The 24,991-nt window shown below is 35.4% G+C and overlaps 3 protein-coding genes and 1 pseudogene across 8 annotated transcripts; all 4 read left to right on the plus strand.

The window, feature by feature from the left end:
- Positions 1 to 72: 72 nt before the first annotated feature.
- On the plus strand, positions 73 to 12,470 carry LOC133705869 (uncharacterized). Of its 5 annotated transcripts, XM_062131277.1 has the most exons (24): positions 77 to 371; positions 1,911 to 1,991; positions 2,144 to 2,243; positions 2,391 to 2,475; positions 2,571 to 2,620; positions 3,553 to 3,632; positions 4,007 to 4,066; positions 4,736 to 4,835; positions 4,938 to 5,015; positions 5,778 to 5,845; positions 5,972 to 6,040; positions 6,123 to 6,200; positions 6,282 to 6,377; positions 7,260 to 7,330; positions 7,467 to 7,544; positions 7,636 to 7,729; positions 8,550 to 8,648; positions 9,565 to 9,782; positions 9,874 to 9,988; positions 10,678 to 10,809; positions 10,897 to 11,004; positions 11,085 to 11,194; positions 11,284 to 11,379; positions 11,467 to 12,470. In XM_062131277.1, the coding sequence occupies exons 1-24, from the start codon at positions 327 to 329 to the stop codon at positions 11,999 to 12,001; spliced, it is 2,646 nt and encodes an 881-aa protein (XP_061987261.1). In that variant the 5' UTR covers positions 77 to 326; the 3' UTR covers positions 12,002 to 12,470. The 5 variants fall into 5 exon arrangements, 4 of the variants coding, with proteins under 4 accessions (XP_061987264.1, XP_061987263.1, XP_061987261.1 ...); XM_062131278.1 differs by lacking the exon at positions 77 to 371 and having other exon boundaries at positions 1,924 to 2,062; XR_009844356.1 differs by lacking the exons at positions 9,874 to 9,988; positions 10,678 to 10,809; positions 10,897 to 11,004; ... (1 more) ...; positions 11,284 to 11,379; positions 11,467 to 12,470 and having other exon boundaries at positions 73 to 371; positions 7,641 to 7,729; positions 9,565 to 9,606.
- Positions 12,471 to 15,715: 3,245 nt separating this feature from the next.
- Positions 15,716 to 18,010, plus strand: LOC133704167 (outer envelope pore protein 16-2, chloroplastic-like). 2 transcript variants are annotated; one of them, XM_062128932.1, is made up of 7 exons: positions 15,716 to 15,898; positions 16,018 to 16,069; positions 16,192 to 16,275; positions 16,629 to 16,660; positions 16,991 to 17,024; positions 17,296 to 17,363; positions 17,564 to 18,010. In XM_062128932.1, the coding sequence occupies exons 1-7, from the start codon at positions 15,773 to 15,775 to the stop codon at positions 17,705 to 17,707; spliced, it is 540 nt and encodes a 179-aa protein (XP_061984916.1). In that variant the 5' UTR covers positions 15,716 to 15,772; the 3' UTR covers positions 17,708 to 18,010. The 2 variants fall into 2 exon arrangements, with proteins under 2 accessions (XP_061984916.1, XP_061984917.1); XM_062128933.1 differs by having other exon boundaries at positions 17,296 to 17,386; positions 17,564 to 17,727.
- An 886-nt stretch (positions 18,011 to 18,896) lies between these two features.
- Positions 18,897 to 20,370, plus strand: LOC133705913 (uncharacterized). Its single transcript, XM_062131354.1, has 2 exons — positions 18,897 to 19,036; positions 19,136 to 20,370. Exon 2 carries the CDS (start codon positions 19,252 to 19,254, stop codon positions 20,029 to 20,031), a length of 780 nt encoding a protein of 259 aa, XP_061987338.1. The 5' UTR covers positions 18,897 to 19,036; positions 19,136 to 19,251; the 3' UTR covers positions 20,032 to 20,370.
- A 2,010-nt stretch (positions 20,371 to 22,380) lies between these two features.
- LOC133705282 (tropinone reductase-like) lies at positions 22,381 to 24,090 on the plus strand (annotated as a pseudogene).
- The last annotated feature ends 901 nt before the right edge of the window (positions 24,091 to 24,991 follow it).

A 24,991-nucleotide genomic window follows, 5' to 3' on the forward strand; every position in this document is an offset into this window, starting at 1 on the left:
ATAATAATAATTAAAAATATATATTATTATTAATTTTATAATTTATAAGATTAGTTGAGGGGTATATAAATTAATTAGTCCGGATTCCAACACCAAAGTTAATAAAAAAAAAGAGGAGAGAGAAAAATCGAAGGTTGATTTTATGGCAGTTAGGGTTCGCTATTGATCCCCGAAGCTCTCAATTTTCGATACTGCATACTATCCCTCTCCATTGTAAACCCAAATCTCACGTGTTTATAGTTAATTGTGACCAGCCTGGTTGAATTTATCTGGAAATTTTTGAATTTGAATCTTAAAGAGAGGAGTTCGCTGCTGCTGCTGCTGCTATGGGCGCACAAGAGAAATCGCAAGCGAACTCCAACTCGATACAGGTCAGTCCGTTTCCGTGCAACTCTAGTAGAGCTTTACGGTTAAGGTTTTTTTTTCTTTCTTTTATTGTTTTTGCCCTAGAACTGGAGACTGTTTAACTTATCATTAACATTTCAAACGCGTGAGTTTTCTCATCTGTTGAGTTTTATTTAATATGATCTGACTGTGTTAATTGAATCTACTGTTTAATCTTGGCAGTGTAAGTGTGATTATTGCAGGGTAGAATTATGTTTTATCGTATTGTTAGTTAGTTAGTTAGTATTGGTATTTGTAGTTGGCAGGACGTAAAGTCAGTTTTGGAGTTGGGGCTTTAGTGGGCTATCGAGATGGGCATGTTTTAGTTGAAGGGGCTAGCATTTTCAAGGACCAGGTGTACAGATGTTTTTTAACTCGGCGTTGCAAATTTATGTCATTGAAGTATTTGATACAGCTGCTGGAGGATGCGGGTTAGATACCCCCCATGTTTGCATAGAAAGACGCTAAAAAATTTGAGGTCTCAATGTGGATATTTGTTATACAGAGTTGGCTGATTGAAGAGTAAGATTGAATTAGCTAGAAAATTGACACTATAAAAAATGTCGAAACTTTTTGGAGTTTGTGACCGGGGAGCCATTTCTATCCACAGGCATGTTGGAGTTCATTGTGACTTATCATGCTCACTTTGAATCTTGATTTAGTTATGACATGGGGTTGAGGGGGCTTCTCAGGTTTTGCTCTAGCTAGATGTGTAGTGGTGAATGAGGATTCTGGAGCATCAACAGTGACTTTTTCGGTGACAATTTGTTGATTCTCTTTAAGCAAGTTTTTCTGATAGATGACATTACAGTGAAGTAGGAGTGGCTATGCACAATTATTGTTGTCCTTTTGGTGTTCATTATTCACTCTCTTTCCTTTCTTATTTGTCTGCTTCTGCAATCAATGTAGTTATTTATTGTACTAAATGACTGCATCCAGGCTGAATATGCATGCTGCAAATCAGCATAATCACAGACGTCTGATGTTATCTAGAATTTAACTATCCAGACTTTGGACTTTGGCTCACTTGATTATTGATTTAAAATGCTGCATTGGACTGCTGACCTACGTAACTAACACGGACAGAAGTTGTTCTTTATATTTAAATCTTGTCTTTGATGTGCTCAACCTTCATTAGTCTCTAGTCCTCTGACAATTCCAGCAATGTTTTCAATCCATCGTTGTCTTCTCTGTTCTATGGTTCACCTCAACAAACTGGAAATTTCATTGAGCACTAATTTCTGTTGTTTATTTCTAGTTGGGGATCTATTTCTGTAAATTTCAGGCTTACAATGTCGGCTTTACTAGTTGTATAACTTATATAAATGATCCAGACGCCTTTTGTTTTCTATTGGTGCCTTTTTTCTTGATCAAGTGAAGACTTCTTAACAACAAACCATTTTCGTTTGCTTCTTAACTTTGAGATAAGGTGCTGCTTGCCAAATTTTTCAGGTTTTTACTGCAGTTTTAGTGATTATGGCATGTCTTTTATAAACGACTCATTAAGGTTGGTTTTGGAAATGCAGCGGGTGAAGGTCTACCGTTTGAATGACGATGGAAAATGGGATGACCAGGGGACTGGGCATGTTACTGTAGACTATTTGGAGGTCTGTTCAAGTCCCTGACTCGATTATGCGTTTGAGAGTAACACCAAAATATTTATATGCAATTAATCTGGGTAACTGAAAATTGATTTTGTTATAAACATAATTAGCTAACCATATCGTGGGCTCTATTGAATGCAATTGCTATCATGCAGAGATCAGAAGATCTAGGCTTGTATGTTATTGATGAAGAAGACAACGAGACATTGCTTTTGCATCGTATAACCCCAGATGACATTTACAGAAAACAAGAAGGTATCTGAGTTTTCCCAGAAAGGGATTTATAACAAGTGTGTTTCTACTAATTATTAGCTAATGCTAGCAACATGTTGTCTGGTGTATGAAGCTCTATTGAATTATTATTCAGTTCTGAGCAAATGATTTCTGCACTTACCTTTTCAGATACAATAATTTCATGGAGAGATCCAGAATTTTCTACAGAATTAGCACTAAGCTTCCAAGAAACTACAGGGTGTTCGTACATTTGGTATTAATTTATGTTTATATCTGATGTTGTTGCACTTAATTTTCTCTTTGCTCTACAGTAATGTGATTGTATTAAACCATGTTTATTTAATTTAGGGATCATATCTGTAATGTGCAAAGAAATCTACAGTTCAGCACTCTAAACAGTGAGTATTCCATTCAATTTAAATAACGCACTGCCTATGTAAATAACGATGCATCTTGTAATTTTGTGTTTTTAGTGATTGTATCTAGAACATGCAGCATACATGGATCGCAGTTCTCAAAATCAGGTCTAAAAAATTCCCTTCTCCCAAAAGGACCAGATTTGGATCTTCCCTAATTGTGAAAGGACATATTATATTATCTGGTGCAACCCAATTCACTGGCTGTTCCATACATTTCTAAAGTGTCCTGATATGTTGCTGTTGTTGATGGTGTTGTTATTTTCCTTTTCTGTGTTTTCCTGTGAACCTTGTGTTTAGAGTAGCAACCAAATCATTCGCTATCTGTACTCCTCTAAGTGGTCCAGATTTGCCATCCTTGTTCATGTTGATTGCGTGCCTTGTGTTTAATATAATAAATTGTAGTCATGGTTCATCTATCTGGATGCATTAGCATTACAAGCAGAAGTGAATCAGCTACAAAAGTGATCTTATTCTGGAGTGAAAATCATATTTTCTCAATACTGAGGATTGAGAAACTTTAATGTTTTTATCTGTCATATTACAAGGCAATAATGTGCAAGTTGACCTCATGGCACCGTCACATGTTTGATGTATTCCTGTATATTATTAATATTTTTGTCCACATTTGTTTTCTAAATGAAGGAGAATTTTGAATGAGCTTGAGGACATACATCAAGAGTTTTAGTTGGTATTGAATGGTTTTCTTGTTCTCCACAAATATATTGAAGGATCTCAATAATATTGTTTAAGTATACCAATTATTGGGAGCGCCTTCTCCAATCTTTCCACAGACATAAACTTCTTACTATTTGTAGAGATCATCTTGATTTGCTCTGGTTCAGTGTCATGTTATTATTATTTTTATTTTGCTTGGAGCACCTGTGGTCTTATCTCTTTTCTAAAATTTGCAGGTGAGACATTTCACAGCATGAACAGTGAGTTGAGAGAATTGCCTGCTGTTGAACTTTCCACACTTCCTTTGATCCTTAAGGTTTTACTTTGCTTTTAATCTTTTTTCATTTGATTCTGTTGTATTTTTGAGTCAGTTCTCGCAAGGCAAATAATTATAGTCTTGTAATTTTTTTTGTTATTCTGATAAGCTGCTTTAACAGAAGTCCCATTTCTCTTGCTCTGCATCATAGTTAAACTGTTTTGCAACTTTGATTTGATTTTTGTGCTATTGTGTTGATTTTAGTGTTTTTACTTCCTTGCTCTGAAATCCAGGATTAGTGTAGATTCCAGGTTGATATGTTATTGATATGAAAAATAAAAGATTAACAAGTTGGCCAGAAACACTTTGAGCTCTTTATTGACTTTATGGTCATGGATGATCTTTTAATTGAGCTGAATGAATTTGCTTTGCAGACCGTGTCTGAGAGTGGTATTGCAGATCAGATGAGACTGACAGAGCTTATACTGAATGATGTAAGCTTTGCATAAATATTTTCCATCATTTTGACCTGGTTACTGTGTGCTTTGATGATGAACTGCTGATCAATTTTAAATTTGGTTCAAGACTGTTCATCTTTAGCTACATGTTTTCTCAGATCCTATCGCCTGCATATCATACAACTCTACTCTTTTCGTAGAGCATTCTTTCAATGAATTTGTTTTACTAGTTGATATGATCAATATTCAATTTGCAAGATCTTCACACTTCAGCTCCACAGCTTAAAAGAAATAGAAATGGCTGACCTACAACATTCAACTAATAGTTGAAAGTTAGGCTTATGGCTCTATATAATTCATTTTTAATATTTGAAATTTTTACTGTGGGATATTTCTTCTTTCTCAAGTCCAATTTTTTGTGTATTGAACTGAAACAGAAGGAAAATGTGGTTTAATGTCATTGGAGGTAGATTCTGAAGCTGCTTTGTGAATATTCTGGAGATAGGAGTTGAAACATGCTTACCAAGAGTGGTTGAATTTGCATCTTGTAATCATACAACATATCATTTTGTCTTGTCTAATTCTGTCTGGCTGGATGCTGATAGGGAGTAAAATTGGATCCTCGTACTGGAGGGTGCATCTGACTTTATGGTGAAGTTAACATGATTGATTGTTCATTCTCTGTTAATTTTATTTTCTGCGCAGCATGATTTTTTCCAGAAGCTGATGGATGTTTTCAGAATCTGTGAAGACCTAGAAAACATTGAAGGTCTTCACATGATATTCAAAATAGTCAGAGGGATCAGTGAGTACTCCTTCACTCCTACCCGGTGTTGTATTTCATTATACGTTGCTTGTTTGCCTGCCCTTTGTTGACTGACATTGAATTGTGTGTTGTTACCTGCAGTTTTGTTCAACAGTCCTCAAATCTTTGAGAAAATATTTGGGGATGAATTGATCATGGATGTTATTGGTTCACTTGAGTGTAAGTTCTCTCTCTTTGTTGGATTGGAGCATTTTGGTTCTAATCCTTTGCACATCTAATTTTGAAATATTGAAGTATTATTATATCATAGATTATTTTGGCATATTTTAGCTTGTATGGTTTGATTACAAGAGAGTGGTGAGCAGTTTTGGTCACAGCTACAACAACTGTTTGATAGGTCTTGGTTCCTATTTTATGATTGTCATACTTTTTTTTTTCATCTGGCATTCAAGCAGTTATTGTTTCAACTCTTTTTTTCTGATTGAGATTTTTATGGTCGTTTTTTTTTCCATTTCTTCAAATGGACAGAACTACTATTTTTTCTTCTAACATCAACAAACATTGGATCTGCCAAGCAAATTGTTGCGCAAGTTGCATAATTCTAGTGCTGTAGCAATGTGAATTATGTGGTGGTTCATGTTTAAGTTAGACCTATGCTCAGAATATAAGTTTCAAATTCTTGCTTGGTAAAAGTAAAACATTCCATCTGTTCGCATTTGTGATTGATTTTGTTTCTAAGCTGCCTGGTGGTCTGTTTACAATCATTAATTTTTCTCATATATAGTTGAGTGGTTGATAATTGTTTAATATTTTCCATTCATAACTCTCTCTCTTCACAAAAAAAATTGCACCTCGTGTTTAAACTTCACATGTATTGGACATAGCATTGTTTGTTGCTGAGTGCTGAAGAAGAATTATAATTGGTTGATACTTTTGTAAAATAGTCCTTCATCATTTGCTTATTCTACATTTTGTTTTCAGATGATCCTGAGATTTCTCATGTCCAACATCATCGTGGTTTTCTGAAAGAGCACGTTGTTTTCAAGGAGGTAAGATACTATTGCTAACCCTTTTTTTTTGGGGGGGGGGGGTGGGGGGTGGGGTGGGTGGGTTTGGTGAAGTTATTTAGTGAAGTCTTATTTATTGCTGACACTTGCTCCACTCCATTGTTTAAGGCCATACCAATCAAAGATCCCCATGTCCTGTCAAAGATACATCAGACGTACAGAGTTGGTTATTTGAAGGTTTGTTTCTTGAATGCTGAAGTTTGGGATGACTCAGTTTGCTGTTTGGAAAACGGGTTCTTACATTCATCATCTCTTTTAGGATGTTGTTTTGGCTAGAGTATTGGATGAGGCCACAGTTGCAAACCTGAATTCCATAATTCATGCAAATAATGCTGTTGTAAGATTCAAAAACTCATTATTTTATTATACATTACAAGGTCCATATAAGTTCAACTCTGACCCTGTTGTTTCCTTATAGGTTGTTTCTTTGTTAAAGGATGACAATACCTTTATTCAAGAATTGTTTGCTAGGTTGAGATCGCCCACCACATCTGCAGAATCAAAGAAAAATTTGGTAATTGTCAACATCTAAATAATCATTGTTTGGTTTGTCAGTTAATAGATAAAGTGCAACTTTGAAGATGGAACAAAAATTGATAAGTTATTATTTGTTTTAACATGGTAGAAAATTCTCTTCTGTGCAGTGCACCCTCACTTTCTCAACAATTACTTCTTTTCTTTGAACTTTTCAAATAATTAAAAACTGCTGATTCTGTTGATGCTTATTTTTGAGACATTTAGGTGGTGAGCTAGGTATATGAACAATGACTTCCCTGTTCTACCAAACTGCGTTCAAAGTGTTCAAACATGTTGAATTTAATTCTAAGATACAAGGTTAAAAATTCCTTTTTTATATTATTTCAGATGCTCTTTGTGTGTATTATGGCTTTTGGTATTGAAGATTTTCCTAATTATATGGTTTACATGTATGTAGTGGGTTTTAGATTCCATCTTCTTCCTTTGATGAAATATATCTGTGTGAGAAAATGAAACCAGCATCTATTTGTTGGGATTCCATTTATTATTGGGATAATTTCATCTTGTGATCAGAATCATAGATTTGTTTTTGTGGAATGTTCCAAGTCCTTTTATATCTTTTATGGATCGGCTTCCATGTTCAATTCCATGGTAACAGGTTTAAGGGTAATGCTACATTGAAAATATTAGTTGGGAAAAAGAGTTCTTACTTTGAAATACTTAGCTAAAATCATCCTTAAATGCCAGTTATTTGTCATAACTGAACAGCAATGCTGATGTCCAATTTGTTAAATTTTTGGAATCTATTGGCAGGTTAGTGTGTTGCTGTTTTCTGTTTCCTATTAATGTATGGTTACAGCTTTGTGCGATTCTTATGATATCCTCCAGCTTGATATGTTTCCTTTCCCCATGCATATAGGTATATTTCTTGCACGAGTTTTGTAGTTTGAGCAAGAGCATGCAGATGGTCCAGCAGCTCCGACTGTTTAGGTATGTGATGCAGAAGTTGTATGTATCAAGATTAGGATTTTGTCTTCTGTGGTTATATCAGATTAGAGTAGTTTCTTTTGTATTTTGCTTTCTTCTTGATCAAATGGTAAAACAATCAAATCCTCATTTCTTGTAGGGAGCTCATGAATGAAGGTATCTTTGACATCATTGCTGATATATTGCAGAGTCAAGACAAGAAACTTGTCCTAACTGGGTAACTTGTTCATTTTCGTTTTTATTTTTTTTGTTTAAATTTCAATGGTTCCCTACCTACCACTAACAGCATACCATTGTTATGGATGCAGAACAGATATCCTCATTCTTTTCTTGAATCAGGATCCAAACCTTCTGCGTTCTTATGTTGTTCGGCAGGAAGGAATCCCACTACTAGGACTGTCGGTTTGTGTTTTATGAACTGTTTACAATGCATCTATCTTTCAATATCCTTGGACATTCAGACTAACACATGCAACGATGTCTTGCACAAACCTAATTACCTGAAAGATGAGATTTATCACAATCCTGATAAGTGAAAAAATCTCTTGTTTGTTTGGCCTTTAGGCTTTATGAACAAAAATCAATTATCCTTTAATTGCATTGCTCACAGAACTAAATTCAATATACAATTTCATTTTCTTGATTTTGAAATTTAGTTTTATAACGTGTCATGTAAAAACTACATTTACAAAGTTGATTTGTAGTGTGAAAGAAAATCGAAATAAGCCTTGTTTGCATGCCTTTTAAGATAAGAGAATTGGTTGTTTTCTTGACCTTGAAAATTGTTGATTTAATATTTGGGTGATATTGTTCAGCAATTTATGGATACTTGAATGACCAACCAGTTGTATAACATGCCTTGATAATCTATACATGAAATAATTTATCAAGGCCAATTTCAGTGTTGTTCTTGTTTGAAGAGTTTACATCAGCTCCAACTAGGAAACCTCCTTCACCCTTGGGATCAAATTTTCCTAGTGCCTCTAATAACGGCAGATTTTGCCTTAGGGTGATGCTCTGCTATTTGCTTGTTTTTTAATAACTCTGTCAGTACCTCTTATGCTGGCATCTGATTTTATTCATAGTATATTGCATTTTGCCATGACTTTTTGCTCGTAAGTTCTTTGCTGTATTGCATTTTGTATTCTGAATTTTTAATACCTATTCAATTGTAAGTGCATGTGTTCTATTTGCCAATCAACTAAATTTATTTTACTTACAGGTTAAAGGAATGATAACAGACTTTGGGGAGGACATGCACTGCCAGTTTCTTGAAATTCTTCGCAGTTTACTGGATTCCTATACACTGTCAGGAGCACAGGCACTACTCTTGATAATTCATAATTCATTCTTTTATGCAGCTGTTATGTTTGGTCATTAAGTTGCTGAGTGGTAAATGGAGTTCCCATACCAGTTGTGAAATTTTGTTTTGGTTGCTATTCTGCTCCTTTTCTGTATTTAGCCAGCAACTCCACTGTGTTAATTACACACTGAAAGATAACTCGGCTTGGCTTCCTCTTTTCCCCTGCCTCACTATGAGCCTGGGTTCTATTTGTAAGCTTGTAGTCAGGCCTGTCCGGTATCTGAATATTGTTAAAGTAACTATCCTGTTATCTTTTCCTTGTCCATTTTTGTGTTTACATTCCTTTTTCTTTCAAAAGGAAAGTTTTGATAAGTTCACAAATCAAAGTGATTTTTGTATAACTTGTTAGAAGATCTCCATCAAAACAGCTTTTGCAGGATAGATTGGTCTTCTTGGCAGTGATATGGTGTTCTGCTCTGGGGGGCTCTCCGGGGTTTCTTTTTCCAATGTCAAAAGGGTTTGGAGGGCTCTTTTCTTCTATTGATTGTTGTTTCATTTCCTTGTTTTTATAGAGTGTGCCTCATTTTCCAATGTTTGATACCATCATTGAGAATAATATATATATATATATATATATATATATATTATTAGGAAAGAAAAAAAAATCCTTGGCTATTTTGCATTTAATAATTATTACCTATCCATTCTTGTTTCTAGATGGCACATTCTTTGCTGATACTTTTGCAATTCTTTTTCCATTTTATAGCATGCATTTGGGGTGTGTGCATTATGTTTGTGTTTATGCATATGCAGGTGACTTCTTGGACAATGTTGTGGTTACTTTGATGCAAACAGAATATTTTTCTTAAATGCACTATGGGAATTTATCTCGTCAATGACTGAATTACAGTGATTTTGTATCTCTTTGCTGCAGAGAGATAATATAATTGAAATCTTCTATGAGAAGCACCTGAGCCAATTAATTGATGTTATAACAGCGTCTTGTCCTGATGAGGTTCTTCCTCGATCAAGTGGTAAATCTTCAGGGCTTGTTGAGAGAGTTGACACTCATAATGGTGTGAAGCCAGAAATACTATCAAACATATGTGAATTGCTATGCTTCTGTGTTCTGCACCATCCATATAGAATAAAGTAATTGTTTTATGCTTTATTTTCAATTACAAGGACTCAATTTCCTGCTCTCAAGTTTAACGAATAAAACGTGTTTTTCTTCTTCTTTCAGGTGTAACTTTCTCCTTGATAATGTTATTGAAAAAGTCTTGACACTGACAAGAAGGAAAGAAAAGTACCTTGTTGCTGCTGCTGTTCGTTTTGTTCGCACTATCCTTTCCCGCCATGTAAGTCACCTCGATGGAACAGATCCCACCAGGGAAAGATTATGATTGTGCTGATAGTTCTTGACTTGTCATAATCTCCCTACCCAACACACAAACACGTATACACAAAATTAGACAGCATACATTTGTAGCTGTTATCATATGGGCAGTTGTTATTTATAAATTGAGCCTATATATGGCATTGTTTTACATGAAACATGGAATTGGTGAGAGATATTAATTATGGTTGCTAGCATGCATTTGTAGCTGTTACCATATGGGCAATTTTTATTTATAAATTGAGTATATTATGGCATGCAATGATTATGGAGTTATTTGATAACAAAATTGGAAATCAGAAATTCAGGAGATTGTGTATCATTCAAACAGTTCAATGATGCAGGAACTTCTCAAGGGTTCACCAATTCATATGCTTCTGTTTCATGGTCTGGGTGGTACAAGAGTCGCTGTTCAATGAATTTCACTGAAAGTTGATTGTAATTGTTTTTGCTAGTCGTTTGGATATGATTTTATGAGTAAAATGCATAAGTTCTACTTGGCAACTGAGTGTTCTTTTGGCAGTAATACATCCAAAATACTCAAATTATCTCACTTTTGTAGGAATCTTTGGTGCTGCTGTTAACGAAAAGAAAGATTGACAACTTTGTCATTATATAAATGTTTGATACTCAATTATATTTTACTCACAGGATGAGCATTTGATAAATCATTTTGTCAAGAACAACCTCCTCAAACCAATTGTAGATGCCTTTTTGAGCAATGGTGATCGTTATAATTTGCTGAACTCTGCCATTTTAGAGCTTTTTGAGTATATCCGCAAGGTAACTCTCATATTGTCACCCCTTTTTTTCTTCCATCTTGAATATATGTCCAGAACTATTCATTGCGGTGTAACATGTTTTATTCAGGAAAACTTGAAATTGTTGCTCAAGTATATAGTTGATTCATTCTGGAATGATTTGGTCAAATTCGAGCATTTGACCTCCATTCAGGCTCTAAAAGTTAAATATGAGCAGGTATTCTTCACTTTTATCCAATTTTCTCTTCTTTATCATGTGTCTTTGTGGTATCTTGGTGCTAACAAGCATAGTTCCAGTGTCTAGAGCAGTGTGGAGCAAAAAGTACTGGTAGCACATTGGATCCAAGAAAACGAAATGATGAGCGTGCACTAGAAAAGGAAGAGGAAGATTACTTCAATGGGGACAGGTATGTTTTGTGATCAGTGAGCTTGGATGCCAAGACTTTTTTTACAAGACCTTCCCATCCTTGACTTTTGAACATGAATACCTAAGCAGTGATGAAGAAGACACGGCATCCGCATCCCATACTCAAAAGGCACAAGCTCAATCAGTCTCTCCCAATGGGGTTGCTGCAGGCTACCCGTCATTAAGGTATTGTAATTGCCTCATAAAGTAAACATCAGGGAAAACATTTATAATATCTGGTATGTTTGTCATGTCTTCCACTTGATTTTGTAGTCCAAGATCTGGAGGACTTGTTGATTATGATGATGATGAAGATGACGAAGACTATAGACCACCTCCTAAGAAACAGCTAGAAACACCTGAGGAAGATGAAGGAACTAGTGAATCCCTTAGGATGAAGCGGAAATTGCCTTCCAAGGATAAGGAGCCTGACCTAGTGAAGAAACAGCGATTAGCTAAACACTCGAAGCCAAAAGAGAGTGTATTTGCTGCTTTATGTTCAACACTTAGCCATGCCGTCTTGCCCAGCAAGAAAGCTGCAACTGCCATGCACATAACTCCTTTGGATGGAAACAAAGGCCCAGTTGAAGAAAGTCATAGAGATAATGATCCAGTCATTTCTAGAAGCTGTTCTGATAACAACAGCAATTCAAGTGAGGAAAACCACAGGGAGAAGGATCCTGCTGGTCCTAAAAGCTGTTCTGACTGCTTGCACAGCACATCAGAAAATGGACAGATAATTGGAGATGATGGTCCATTAATACCACCCCCCAAATCCTCACCAGAAATGGCTGTAAATGGTTCTTAAGTTATCTATCGGGATTGTGGTTAGCAGGTTGACGTGTTTGGTTCCCTGTTTCATTTGACTCGTGGTTGTCACAAATCAGGCTTGTTTTTCTGAAGGAAGGGCATGGTCTGGAGGAAGTGAGACGAAAGGTGGGTGAATGACGTTCGTAGCTTTCCATTTATGGTAAGAGTATATTGTATAGTGCCCAAATGCCCGACCAGCCTCTCTGATTTTGAACAGAAATCGTGGCTTCTGTGAAAACAACCACCCAACGGGCTATTTTCCCATTTTTCCCCTTTCCACTCTCTTTTCCTTTCATTTTCTTTATTTTTGTCAATTTAAATATCCTTAATTTTGTTTCTGCTCTTATATAGCCAGTGTAAACAGCATGATAGAGAGGGCATCAATACCTGCCCTTTATAACAGGGCCCCTTGTTACAGTTGAAATCTTATTTAATGACCATTGTAAACCAAAATACGTTCCCATCCTTGTGCCGGATTCTGATTCAGTGTTTTCGTATGTTTTTCCCTTTTTCTTGAGCACAGCATTAACTAAAATTAGTCAATTTTTCCGCACAAAGGATGGTTATGGTTCTTGTTTTGACTTATTCCTCCATCCTCAAGACAAGCTAACGTAGCAAGATGCGAACGTAATGATGCAGTTGTGATGATACTCGCAAGTTCCTGTTGTTGATAAAAAAGCTAAACACCAAAAGTCTGGATGTAATTTCAGGATTGTGATTATTATTGGAAGGCTTCTTGTGGTTTCACAATTACTGTAGCTTCAAGTTAAAAAAGTCTTCAACGGGAGAAATGATAGAATCCTAGAAGGCGCAGGCCGAAGATACCACACAAGACAAGACAATGTAAAGCCTCGATCGCAAGACAAACCACCGGGACCCCACTTTCCCATCCTTTCGGGATAAACTGCTAGGCTAACTTTAGAAGAGAACGCAAACCCTTAGACCCGATTGAGCCGGTGGGGTCCCTACTCACCAGAGTTATATTAATCCTTTGTGTCCCGATCACCATGGATCCAAAATTAAAAACGCAAGGAGGTAGTTCTCGCTCCTTGGAACAAGAAGAACGTGGGCTATTTGATTTCCTTCTTGGACCTCGAAATGGATGTTATTTTCTTTGATGATCGGTAAGAGGACAGGAGGACCGGTGGATGATTAATTCAAGGCCATTACGTGACGAGTGTTGGACAGTGGACACTGGAATTTAAGCCGTCGGAAAAAGTTGTCATAGAGCCTGGTATGATTTTCTGAACTTTCAGTTCGGGCTTATTATAACGATCATGGCTATCAATATTGTGGTGTATAATATTTTTATTTTAGAGTTGTTTATTTTAAATCTATAATGATTAATAGATTATATAAAAAAATTAAGTTGTCCTCAATTTATAAACCTTTTGTTTTTTTCTTGGAAAGACAAAAAAACATAATTATGCTATAACCAAAAATAGTAAAATATATCTGAATATTTTTACTAAGTATTTTAAAGTTTTTGGTACTAGAAGGCCTACCAACTATGATAAAGGTAAACCATTAAAATTGGAGACAGTTTCATGTATAAATAGTAAATTCGCTCGTAATCCGCAATGAGTTGGATTATTCTTTTTTAAACTTAAAAAAAATATTATGCTTATAAAGATTTTTTTAACAGGATTATTAAATTTAATCAATCAGTTCGATCTTAAAACTTGTTAATTTGGTTCTATATTTAGCTCGAGTTTTCAATTAAACCATGTATGAGCTGATCTAAAATAAATCAATTAATTTAATGGGTCTAAAAACAATTTAGATGACTGGTAGAAACATGACATAACTTTTAAAAAATTTTTAAGATAATAATTTTTTAAAAAAATATTGAGACAATACCAAATTTAATTGACCTCGGTTATCCTGTGACTTGGAATCATGAATTTCAATGAGTTTAATAACTTTTTTGTTTTTGAAAATTATTTTTATTTAATTTTGTGATAAAAATAAATGCTTGCAAAATCGAGTAACAATTCTAAAAACATATTTATATGAGATCATGATAACCCTATAAAAAGTAAAAAAAAATAAACCATGAATTCTATTTCCCAATTAATTCAATATTTAAAATGAATGAAATAAAAAAAACAATAAAAAAAATTAAAGGACTAAAAAAACATGTCAGGTTTGATGAGTAAAACTACCAAACCCATAATTGAATAACCCGGATTAACAGTCAAACCCACAAATTGGGTAATAGAATCTATTGTGATTAATAACTTATTATTTTTTTAAACTATTATTTATTTAATTATATAATAATAAAAATAAATAATCATAAAATCAAGTATCAAATCAATACTATTATTTTAATATATTTTTAAATAAAAAATACTTTTTAAAAAATCTCTGTTATAATCTCAAACTTGCGCTTGAATTAGTGTCTTAAATAGTAACTTTTCTTTTAATAATGTTACGGGGCCAGTTGATCCGATCACTGTCATTAATTCATATTTATAGATTGGGTTATAAATTCCACAATTACCCAATTTTTATGTTAGAAAGCTAGAGTGTATAGTTAGAACCAATAACTCATTGTTTTGTTATCTGTGTGTCGATTTGTGTGTGAAAGATTAATTTTTTTTTTTACAAAAGGTTTGTATCCCAAAATTAAATTGATCCATATTAATGGTATATTTCTATGCATACACGCATATAACATCTTAAAAATATATAAATTCTAATATATTTCTTATTATAATATATTTTATATAATTTATTGAGTTATTGATTCTAAAAAATAAGAAAATATGTGAAAATTAACAAAATAATTATTAGATCTAGTTATTAATAAACATTTTATTTTATTTAAGAATGTAAGTGAACATTATACATAATTATTTAAATTTAGAAAAAATGACTAATAATTACTAATTTATTATCGTTAAAAACTCGTACTATACAAAAATCAAGGAGGGGACAATGCTAATTCAAGTTTTTAAGGGACATAATTGAATAGTGTATAATTATTGTGTCCAAAATTGAAGTTTTTAATACTTTGGGCAGGATCAGCTCCCGCCCCCCTCCCGCCCCCTATTATTGTGTCCTGGGATATCCTAAGCTCAGCTATGGCAGGTGAATGACATCCAAGAGTGGATGTCTCAGGTGCTGCTGTGAGCTGCATTTCAAGATCTCTATAAGATTTCTCCGGTGTTTCATGGATTTCTTTTGCTTCTGGTGCCTAGACTGACAAAGCTGGCTGCTAGTGTTCTTGTGATTGAAGGGTTAACTATCTGGCTATCAAAGAAGATGACCATCAAGTCCACGCTTCACTATTGTTATTTATTGTTTTATTGTTATATCTCCTTCTGCTGAGTGTGATTAATTCTGTAATTCTCCCGAGTCATTCTCTGTCTGGCTATCTAACTCTTTATTCTACAATTAAAGTTAATAAAACCGAGATCTCATTCATAAAAAATAAAATAAAAAGAAAAGAAAAGAAAAAACATAGCAGTGCCGCACGATGCTTTTGTTAATTTAAGGACACATGAACCGCAAAACAATAAGATCCCAGGAATCGCCACGAAGTAAGGATTCACGGTTAGTAGAAGAAGACACGTTAACCTTCTCTCACAAACACGTGTCCCTTTGGGGCCACACTTGCATTTCGGTTGCTTCCATATCCGTAGTTGCTTGCACCACACTGGTCAATATTCATGTGACTCCGGCGATTCATTCATTGCTTTTCTTCCCTTATCATCGTCACTCATAGTAGAATCTCGGCACGTACCAAGAAGTGAAAAGAAAGATGAGCCACAACTTGGAAACAAGGTCATTAATGGGTGAAATCCGTCGCTTTGATAAATGTTGTTTCTTCGACTTTGGCCACCCTCTCCTTAACCGTATTGCTGAGAGCTTTGTCAAAGTCGCTGGGGTAAACTTGCATTTCTTGATTAATTGCTAGTAATTAGTGTTTGCAAATGCGTGTAGTGGTATTTATGTTACATGCCAAACCTTAGATAAAATTAACAATACCTTGGTGGTCATGTATAGATTGGAGCAATTCAAGCGGTGTCACGGGAGGCTTATTTCACAGCCATTGAAGGTGACGTACGATGAGCACACATTTAATTTTGATTATTGCTTTATTTATTTGTCTATTCACTTTTGTGTTGGAATTACTGTTGTTTGATTCATTGCATGTATGTGGATGTTAATTATTATTAGGTGCTGGACTTGAGTCAAGTGGTGGTGTGCCCCCGGAGATTTCTGTTGATGGCAAGAAGCTCCATCGTGCCCCTGACCTCAGAGGTACGCGGCCTGTTCTCTCAGATCTTCGATCTGTTAAATGTGGCAATGAAGTTTACTTTGCTAGATAATGGTATTAGCGGTGGTTATGAATTTGGTTCACGAAGAAATCATATTGCATGACGTGTTTGAAACTTTGAAATAGATAAGTTACGATCCAAGTGTTCTATTAAGTGCTACACAGTTCGACAGGATATAAAGCTGCGATTTTCCCCTAATATTAGGATAGTATTCGGGTGGGGCATGAACAAATTTCCAGTTAATCTGTCTGGTGATTATTGGCTGAAACAGATGCTGTAAGTCTAGATTTTCATATCATGAGTTACGGTGTTAATATAATTTCTTGTGCTTCACAGGTGAAACCAACAGAAAATCTCTCGAAGCCTTGGTGAGTTTCAAATCCTACGTTTTGTCCTCGTATTCAGACCTTAACATGGTTTCAGATTATGGACATTTACCTGTGGCAGCTGTCACCAAATCTGCCTTCGAATAATTACTTCCTTCTGTTGATGCAGTTCGATCTGATTTTTATCATGCTAAGTCAGATGGTTTAAACGAACTATTTCTCTATGCTACATCTTTAGGAATTTGAAACTTCAATTTTCCCATCTGTAAATTTGCCGAGGGACTTATTTTCTGAGGCAACTATAGCTTTCCCATGACATGTTTTTCGAGTACTGCTATGTCTCTAACATTACGTTGTTATTTTGTTTGATAGGTGAGGAACACTGGAAAAGAATCTTTACAATGGGGTGAGAATACATTTGATAACTGTATCATCTTGTTTACTTTCTTAATATTTTTTGGTCGGGTGTTGGGGTGTGGGATGATTTTGCATTTAGAGCTAGTGTTTAGGTCACTATTTTGTAGCAGTTCATTAATCTGTGTAAACTCTTTAGTATAATTATATTTTGCAATGCAGTTAAAAGCGGCATTTACCCAGTGTAGCGAGTGAGAATTTCCGAGGGCAGTGAAAAAAAATGGATTAAAATGGCTAAGAAAACTGTTTTACTGATGCTGCAGGACTGGCCGCAGGAGTTTATTCAGGTCTCACTTATGGACTAAGCGAGGCTCGTGGAGTTCATGATTGGGTAATAAGGCCTTTCAGGGATAAGTAAATCTATCTTCTATCTTTTGACATTGAGGATAATTGCTGTAAAAAAAGCTTGATGATTTCCACATGATTTCCATCTCACATGCTATTGTGCGAGGCCTATTCCGTTAGGCAGTTCTCTCTCTCTAGATTACTCCTTGTATTCAATACTAAGAATCTCCCTTGAAATTGGTGCAGAAAAACACAGCAGTGGCTGGAGCAATAACAGGTGTGGCACTGGCACTTACAACAGCTGATATATCCCATGAGCAGATTGTGCAATGTGCTATCACTGGTGCTGCGATCTCAACTGCAGCAAATCTTCTTACAGGGATATTCTAAGTAGAAAACTAGAAATTTATTAGAGACTACCGGTGTCTCGAGTTATCAAACCTTGGCTTCCATTTTTCAATCTAGTTCGTGACGTTTTGCTGCAGTCTTAAGTATTTTTTATTAAGATTTCTTTTTGAACTTGATGTTTTATCATAATCTGTGATCCCTAGATGGAGGTTTTGGCCTGCCTTTCATTTCATGTAATAACAAAGCTTAATTATTTAGTTCTTTTCATGTTTTGATTGGGATCAAATGCCCAACATTGAGATAGGCTTGGATAATGAGAAAATGCTTCAATATTTTATTCTTTGAGCTATTTCTAAACAAAGAGGTCCCAAGTAGTGAGACAGATAACTAAAAATGAAGATTAGAGAGCTGGTACTTGGCAAGATCCTGTCTGTTGCTGCAGTCACATTTGATGTGGCGATGCCACAAACTGGAGTGCTCACCGTGAGCTTCATAATGGGAGTTTGGAGCGTAATCCTGTGTTTTTCCGAGCCCAGTTTAGACATTTTCAGAATGAGCCGATAGATGTAATTTTTCCTTCAGGAGTCAAAATTATTGTGTTTTTATCTTAGTGTTTTATTGAGTGGCAATTGTTCACCGATTTTTAAGTGAATTGAGATGAACCTATGCACATAATACCTTATTTTCTTTTCTTTGTTTCTTAAGCAGTAGTCCTTTTTTAAGATTCTTATATCACTCTAAAAGTAAAAAATTAGAATAAAAAATTATTTTTCCAATTCTAGTTTTAACTTAAAAGGGAAATTTAAAAAAAAATTAAAACTTTGAAATGGATAAAAATAATATATTTTTAAAAATTTTATTTTTGATATCAATATATAAAATAAAAAAAATAATTTAAAAAAATACAAAACTTTTTTAAAATTGTTTTTGAACTAAAAAACAGACATATTCTAATTAGAGTTCAATGTGTTTTTAAATAGAAACTACAAGATAACCTAACTATTATACTTTTTTTTTTCATCTTTTAAAGTTTAAGTAAGTTCTAATTTAATTTTTTACCATTTTAAAAATTAAATCTTATTAAAATCTTTAAATTAAATTTATTTTGAAGAGTTATAAACATGTTATTAGGGATGCCCTTTTTTAATCTTGTCTTGACGTCCAAAAGTGACCACAAAAAGCATTTGACGACTTAAAAAAAAACAAAAAACAGATCCAGGCCGATATTAGGCCTATTTCTTGGGCTGATGAATATGGCCCGTTCTGATCTCGACCGCCTTGGACTTCTATATATACAGTCTTCATCATCTCTTCTCGCCTGATATCGATCAGGACCATCAGGTCCCAGCAAATTATAACGCGATCTTCATCGTATGCACCTCCCTTGCTCTCTCTAAAAATTAGGGCTCTTAGCGCTCGAAATTAGGGTTTTAGAGTCTCTTAATTTCATTTTTCTATTATCTATTGCAGGGTAATTCACGAATAAACGAGGTTTTTTTGAGATCGATTTCACGGAAACAAAATTTCCGAGCTTCTATTTCAGGTGATCTAAGGATTTGGTATTACTGTAAAAGGGTTTTGTAAGTATGTCAAGTAAGAAAGAAGAGAAATCTCAGGTTGCGGCGGAGAGGATAAAGGCCGCAGCCTTGAGTGCGGCGAAAGGTTTAAGTAGAGCCCAAGCAGAACGGGCAGCAGCTGCTGCTGCTCGTAATGTGAACGCTTATGGGCAAAAGGAAGAAGGGCCGAGTCGATGGCAAGAGAAACGAGAAGCAAAGAGGCAGATGTATTTAATGAGTACGGAAAAAGCAGTGAGATTGGGTGAGCGAAAAGATCTTAATTCTATGTCAAAAGCTTTTGGTGGTAATGGACAGTGCCAGAAGTGCTTTCAAAGTGGGCATTGGACTTACGAGTGTAAGAATGAGAGGGTTTATATGTCGAGGCCATCAAGGACTCAACAACTTAAGAATCCAAAGTTGAGGATGGAGGTTTCGACTTCTTGTGATTTGGAGAATCCAGAAGGGGAGGATGAGGAGGGGCGAAAGAGGGAGAAGAAGAGTAAGAGAAAGCACAGGTCAGATTCGGATTCTGGGAGTGACAGCGAGGCTTCTGTTTTCGAGACAGATAGTGGGTCGTCGTCTGTGACAGGGTCGGAGTCTTCGGATGAGGAAAGTAGTTCGGGGTGCAGTTCATCTTCTTCGGAGGAAGAGAGGCGGCGGAGAAGGAAGAAAAGGAAGCAGAAGAAGAAGGAGAGGCGCAGGAGGTATAGCTCGTCCTCCGATGAGTCTTCTGATTCGGATTCGGGTTCAGAATCTGATTCTGATGACAAGAGCAGCAGGAAGAAGAGGAGGCATAGCAGGAGGAGATGAAGAGAATTAATCAAGAACAAAGGAGCCATTTGTCTTGTCTTGTGTGTCTGGCTCTAGGATCATGAGCTTCCCTTATATTGGACTCAGCTGTAGCTTTGGAGCTCATACTGTGATCAGGGGCCAATGTGGTGGGTTAAGTAAAATAAGTTAGCTGAGGTGTTTTCTTCGTGTGTTTTTGCATATTTTGTTGGTCGTGGTAGTTGCTTTGTGATGCAATTACGCTTGGTCGTAATTGCATCACTAAACTTGTAACAGTTTCTGTGGTTCCTAAACTTGGTTTTGTAAGGTAGTCATGAATATGATATGTGAAAATGGCATGCCATCTGCTCTTCTTTCAAATGGTTGTTTGTGGAATGCACTTTTACTTGTTGTTTTAGTTAAGTAATGGTTCAGGTTACTAGTTCTGTAGAAAAAGTATCGTTAGTATTGAAGTATCAAAACCATTTGAACTTTCAGTGCTAAATTGTGTATGTTATTATTCTCTTTTCTGAATTACCTTGCTGGCTGTCCATTCCTGTGGTTTAGCAGATTCAAATTTGACCTGCTAACCAGACCTGAAGCCAGATGTTCTTGCCATACCTGCTGGGAACTTTGGCAGGTGATAATAGCCCCTCAATTCTGCTGATAGATTTAAGAACAAAATGGGATAGCCATTCGAGGCAGTTACTAATGATTCTTGTTATTGAGATGGGGTTCTCTCAAGAAATTGAGTGAACTCGGTCGACGTCCGATTAAATCATATGCATTCAGGATGCGTTGTTGGGACAGTTCATGAGTTAATCTCGAGAATAAGCTAGCATTTCGCTTTGCTAGTAAAGGGACACGAGCATCCAAGTTTTAACCTAGCTGGGCTGAAGTGCCGAACATTTTAAAGGATTAAGATGCCAAGTGCATGTCCTGCACAATTCTTTCTGCACATTTCCTAAAGCGGCACGATTATGTCCTCTTTAGAACATGGAAGAAACGCCTACCATGCCTCCACCTCTTACCTGAATTTGGACTGTCCAGTTAACTTATAACGTAATAAAAACAACGCTTTAAAAGATGTTGGGCTAATTTATCACATTTTCCATAGTGCTCTCTTGATACCCCGCCACCCCTTCTGGCAGGAGTATTGATATGTAGAACGGGAGGAGCAAAGGAGATGGGATCAGTTGTGTGAAATTGCAGGAAGAGGTTGCAAAAGAAACATCTTTTTACAATTGATGTGTACCAGTTCTACCCTGAACGGTAAGCCTTTTCTTTTTGTTGCTATCTATCTTCATATCTCCATTTCAAGAACCTGCCATGATTGACAAACCTAGTGCTAAGCTATCCAGGAGCAGATAATTTGTGACTAATTATGATTATCTGGACTCCTTAGCTTTTTTACTAAAGTTTTCCCACTTCTTCAGCCTTCACTATGTTAATGGTGGACATTTCTCTATTTCTACGGGATTTAATATTATTTTGGCATATCCATGCCCCATCTTATATTAATTATCCGCCGACGCCTGTTTTGAATTCTTTAATTAAGTTTCCTGCAAAAGATCTCTTAGACAGTCTCTCTGAAAGTTCCCACATGGGTAAATTTGTTAAATTTGCTGTTGATAACCAGTACTGATCACCATCTCATCTGTGCGCAAAGCATATTGACGTTCACAACTATGTTTTTGTCAAGTATGATTATGTTTACGGATTTTGTAAGTTTTCAGCAACAATATTCTATGCCCTGAGGAAGATAAGAAGCATAAGATTCTCCCATATCATTATTATTTTTTCTAAAAAAATTAAGTTTCATTATTTTATTCCTTTTCTTTTTGTTCTAGGTTATTCTAATTTTATTGCCTGACCTGTGAGTTAGCCAGTTGATCCATGTGGGCTGAAGTTATTTTCTCGCTTATAATTACTATTTTTTTAATTTTTTTTTATCTTGTAATTCAACATTAAATATTGGTTTTTTTTAAAAAAAATTAGATTTTATTATTTATTTTTGTTGGATTAACCTGGTCTCATAACTTTATCTATAGGTCTGGTGGGCTGATCCGACCATTCTCAAGTTTTTTTTTAACTTATAATTACTATTTTTTTTATATGTTTGATTATTTTTTTAATTTAATTTTTTAACATTTGGTTAGTTGAAAATTTAATTTTTAAGGTTTTATTTAAATTTATTACTTCTGGTTAAATGACTTGGGTGGGTTTAATGGTTTAACATTTGGTTAGTTGATATTGTTTTTTTTCCTTATTTTTATCGTTATTTTTTTAAAAAATATATTTTATTCAACTTAATATTATATGTTTTCAAAAAAAAATTTATTCAACCCGCGCTGAACATCTAGAATATCATGTGTGTGTGTGTATAAAGCAATGGAAGCATTATATCTCTACCTGGCTAGTAATTAATTACGTATATTTTTTTTATCGTTAATTATATTCACTTGAATAATAATTAATTATTCTTTAACCGTAATAAAACATATATTTTTCTGTGATTTTTTGGTTCTTAATTTATTAAGAACTAAATTTAATCAGGAATGCTATCGTGGAAGAAATGGCACCACTAGGAGCAGTTGTTCATACATGTGCGAGGAGCTAAGCCAGCTTGATGCATGCATCCGTCAATGGAAGGAGAAGGGTCTTAAAGTTAGTGGATCCGTCTGCAATGTATCCTCTCAAGCTGACCGAGGGAAGCTGATAAACGAGGATTCCTCCCTGTTTTGTGGAAAACTGTTTGGTTCTAACATCCCTGTAAGTATCAACATCAGTCCATGCATATAAATAAAGTTTAATTTCTTCATGATTATGATGTACTTGTCTTCATACTTTTTTAAAAAATATTCAGGTCATGAGTGTCGGCTACTAAGAATATATTTGATATTACGGTAACTGTTATGGTTATAATTTTAAAAAAATTGTTTTATAAAAATACTAACTTTCTATTAATTTGCAGATAAACAATGCTAGAACCAATGTGTACAAACAAACTTAAGATTACACGGCTGAGGATTTCTCATTTCTAGTGAATACAAATCTCCAATCCGCTTTCCATCTGTCCCAACTTGCACATCCACTTTTGAAAGCTTCAGGAGCTGGAAGGATTGTCTTTGTTTTGCAGTATGGTATCTGTCAACATTGGGTATCCTATTTATTCAGCTGCTAAAAGGTACTCAATTCTCTTGCAAGAATTTGCGTGTTTAGTTAAAAGTTGTTCTAAATATTGTAACTTGTTTATGATAAAAAAAAATGCTGCAGGGGGAATTCATCAACTCACAAGGAACCTGGCATGCGAATTGGCTAAAGACAGTATAAGTGTTAATTCCGTCGCCCCTTGGTTCATCAGAACCCCGATGACTGAAGATGTAGTACTCTGATATTCATATGCTTTTAATTTAGTTAACCTATTAATTGTTTGATGGAAGCTTAATTTTCCATTTTGGCATTGTCTTCCCATTCAATTCTTATTCACATGAAAATATAAAATACAGGTACTTTTGTGTGTGATGTTTGGGAGTGAATTATATCTAACATTCTTACTGTCTATGTAATCAAATCTCAAAAAAGAAACGGTCACTCCAATGGTCTTCTCTGTGCTGTTTTGCAGGTTGAATGGCCGTATATCACTTCATATAATTACTATTTGACTCTGGATTTTCATGATCATCTGAAATTATAACCTAATGACTTAAATAACCTTTATTTCATTTTCCTTTCAGGGTCTTAAAAATGAAAATTTGGTGAAGGAGCTTGCTTATCAGACCCCCATGCGCCGTGCTGGAGAACCCGGAGAAGTCTCTCCTGTTGTCGCATTTCTCTGCCTCCCTGCGCCATCTTTTACAACCGGACAGGTCATTTGTATTGGTGGAGGGATGTCAGTGAACGGCTTTTTCATGGGTTGAAAAAAACACAGCACTCTAAGTGGGTTTATGAATAAGAGGATCCCTAGTCGCTAGTGGATAATGGATATTCATGGTAGCATGATGTAAATTTGTGTGCTTTTGAATATATTCTTGTATCTGGGAGTTTTAGTTATTGACTCTTATGTCTGGAATTTGCAAAATCAAGTGTGATATTATTTCACCAGATGCGTAAGTAGACAGTATGACTGCTATATTGCCTTGACTGTCGAGTCTTTTAAGAAATGAAAGTTGAAGTGGGTCGTGTCTTTAATCAGCAGAGGATCCGTATCACACATGAAAATCTGTTTAAGGGTTATGACCGAAGAAAGAAAAATAAAAAGCGCGAGATTAGAGCAAAAGCTATATATAAAAGTGGACAACAATCTAGTTTTCATTACAAGCTTAAGAAGAGTCCCTTCGCATATAATGCAAAAAAAAAAAAAAAACTGTGACTTGCAAAACTAAGATTTGTTTCTAGAAAATAGGTGGTGAGCATTAGAGATGCAGGATTACCTGCACCGATATACCAAGAATTTCTTTCGAATAAATCCACACAGACTATATTAATGGTTTGTTTAATAGCGATGCAGCATATATTCTTCGCAAGATGGGCTTGCAGATGCCTAAACCAAAGCTCTACCAAGAACAGAGTTTAGATACCTCCGAAGTCCGAACCAAGACCGGAGTTTCAGTGGAACCAGCTCCAACTTGCGACTTGGAGATTCAAACAAGGTAGAAGACGACTCCCAAGAGCTTATAACTGATGAAGCCTTTGATAAATCATATTAGTGTAGAATAGACATTGTTATGAATTTGCTTGTATCAGCTTCTCTAAGTTGTAACAACATATACACAGAGAAACATAAATGATAATCTCAAGTTCCACAATCCCTCTAAGCCAAGAATGACAAAGTTGCCTTCGTAATCTGACAGGTTGCCGATTTCACTCTTTCACTGGTCTTGAGCAGACAGGAAAATACACTTCTTTAGTTGCAGCAGGAGGATCTATACTGTGATTGACTGACTGGAAAGCACAATCAGAAACAGGGTGAATTTAATGAATATGGCGGAGAATGTTTTTG

Source organism: Populus nigra, chromosome 10 (genome assembly GCF_951802175.1).
Source record: "Populus nigra chromosome 10, ddPopNigr1.1, whole genome shotgun sequence".
NCBI classification, from domain to species: domain Eukaryota; kingdom Viridiplantae; phylum Streptophyta; class Magnoliopsida; order Malpighiales; family Salicaceae; genus Populus; species Populus nigra.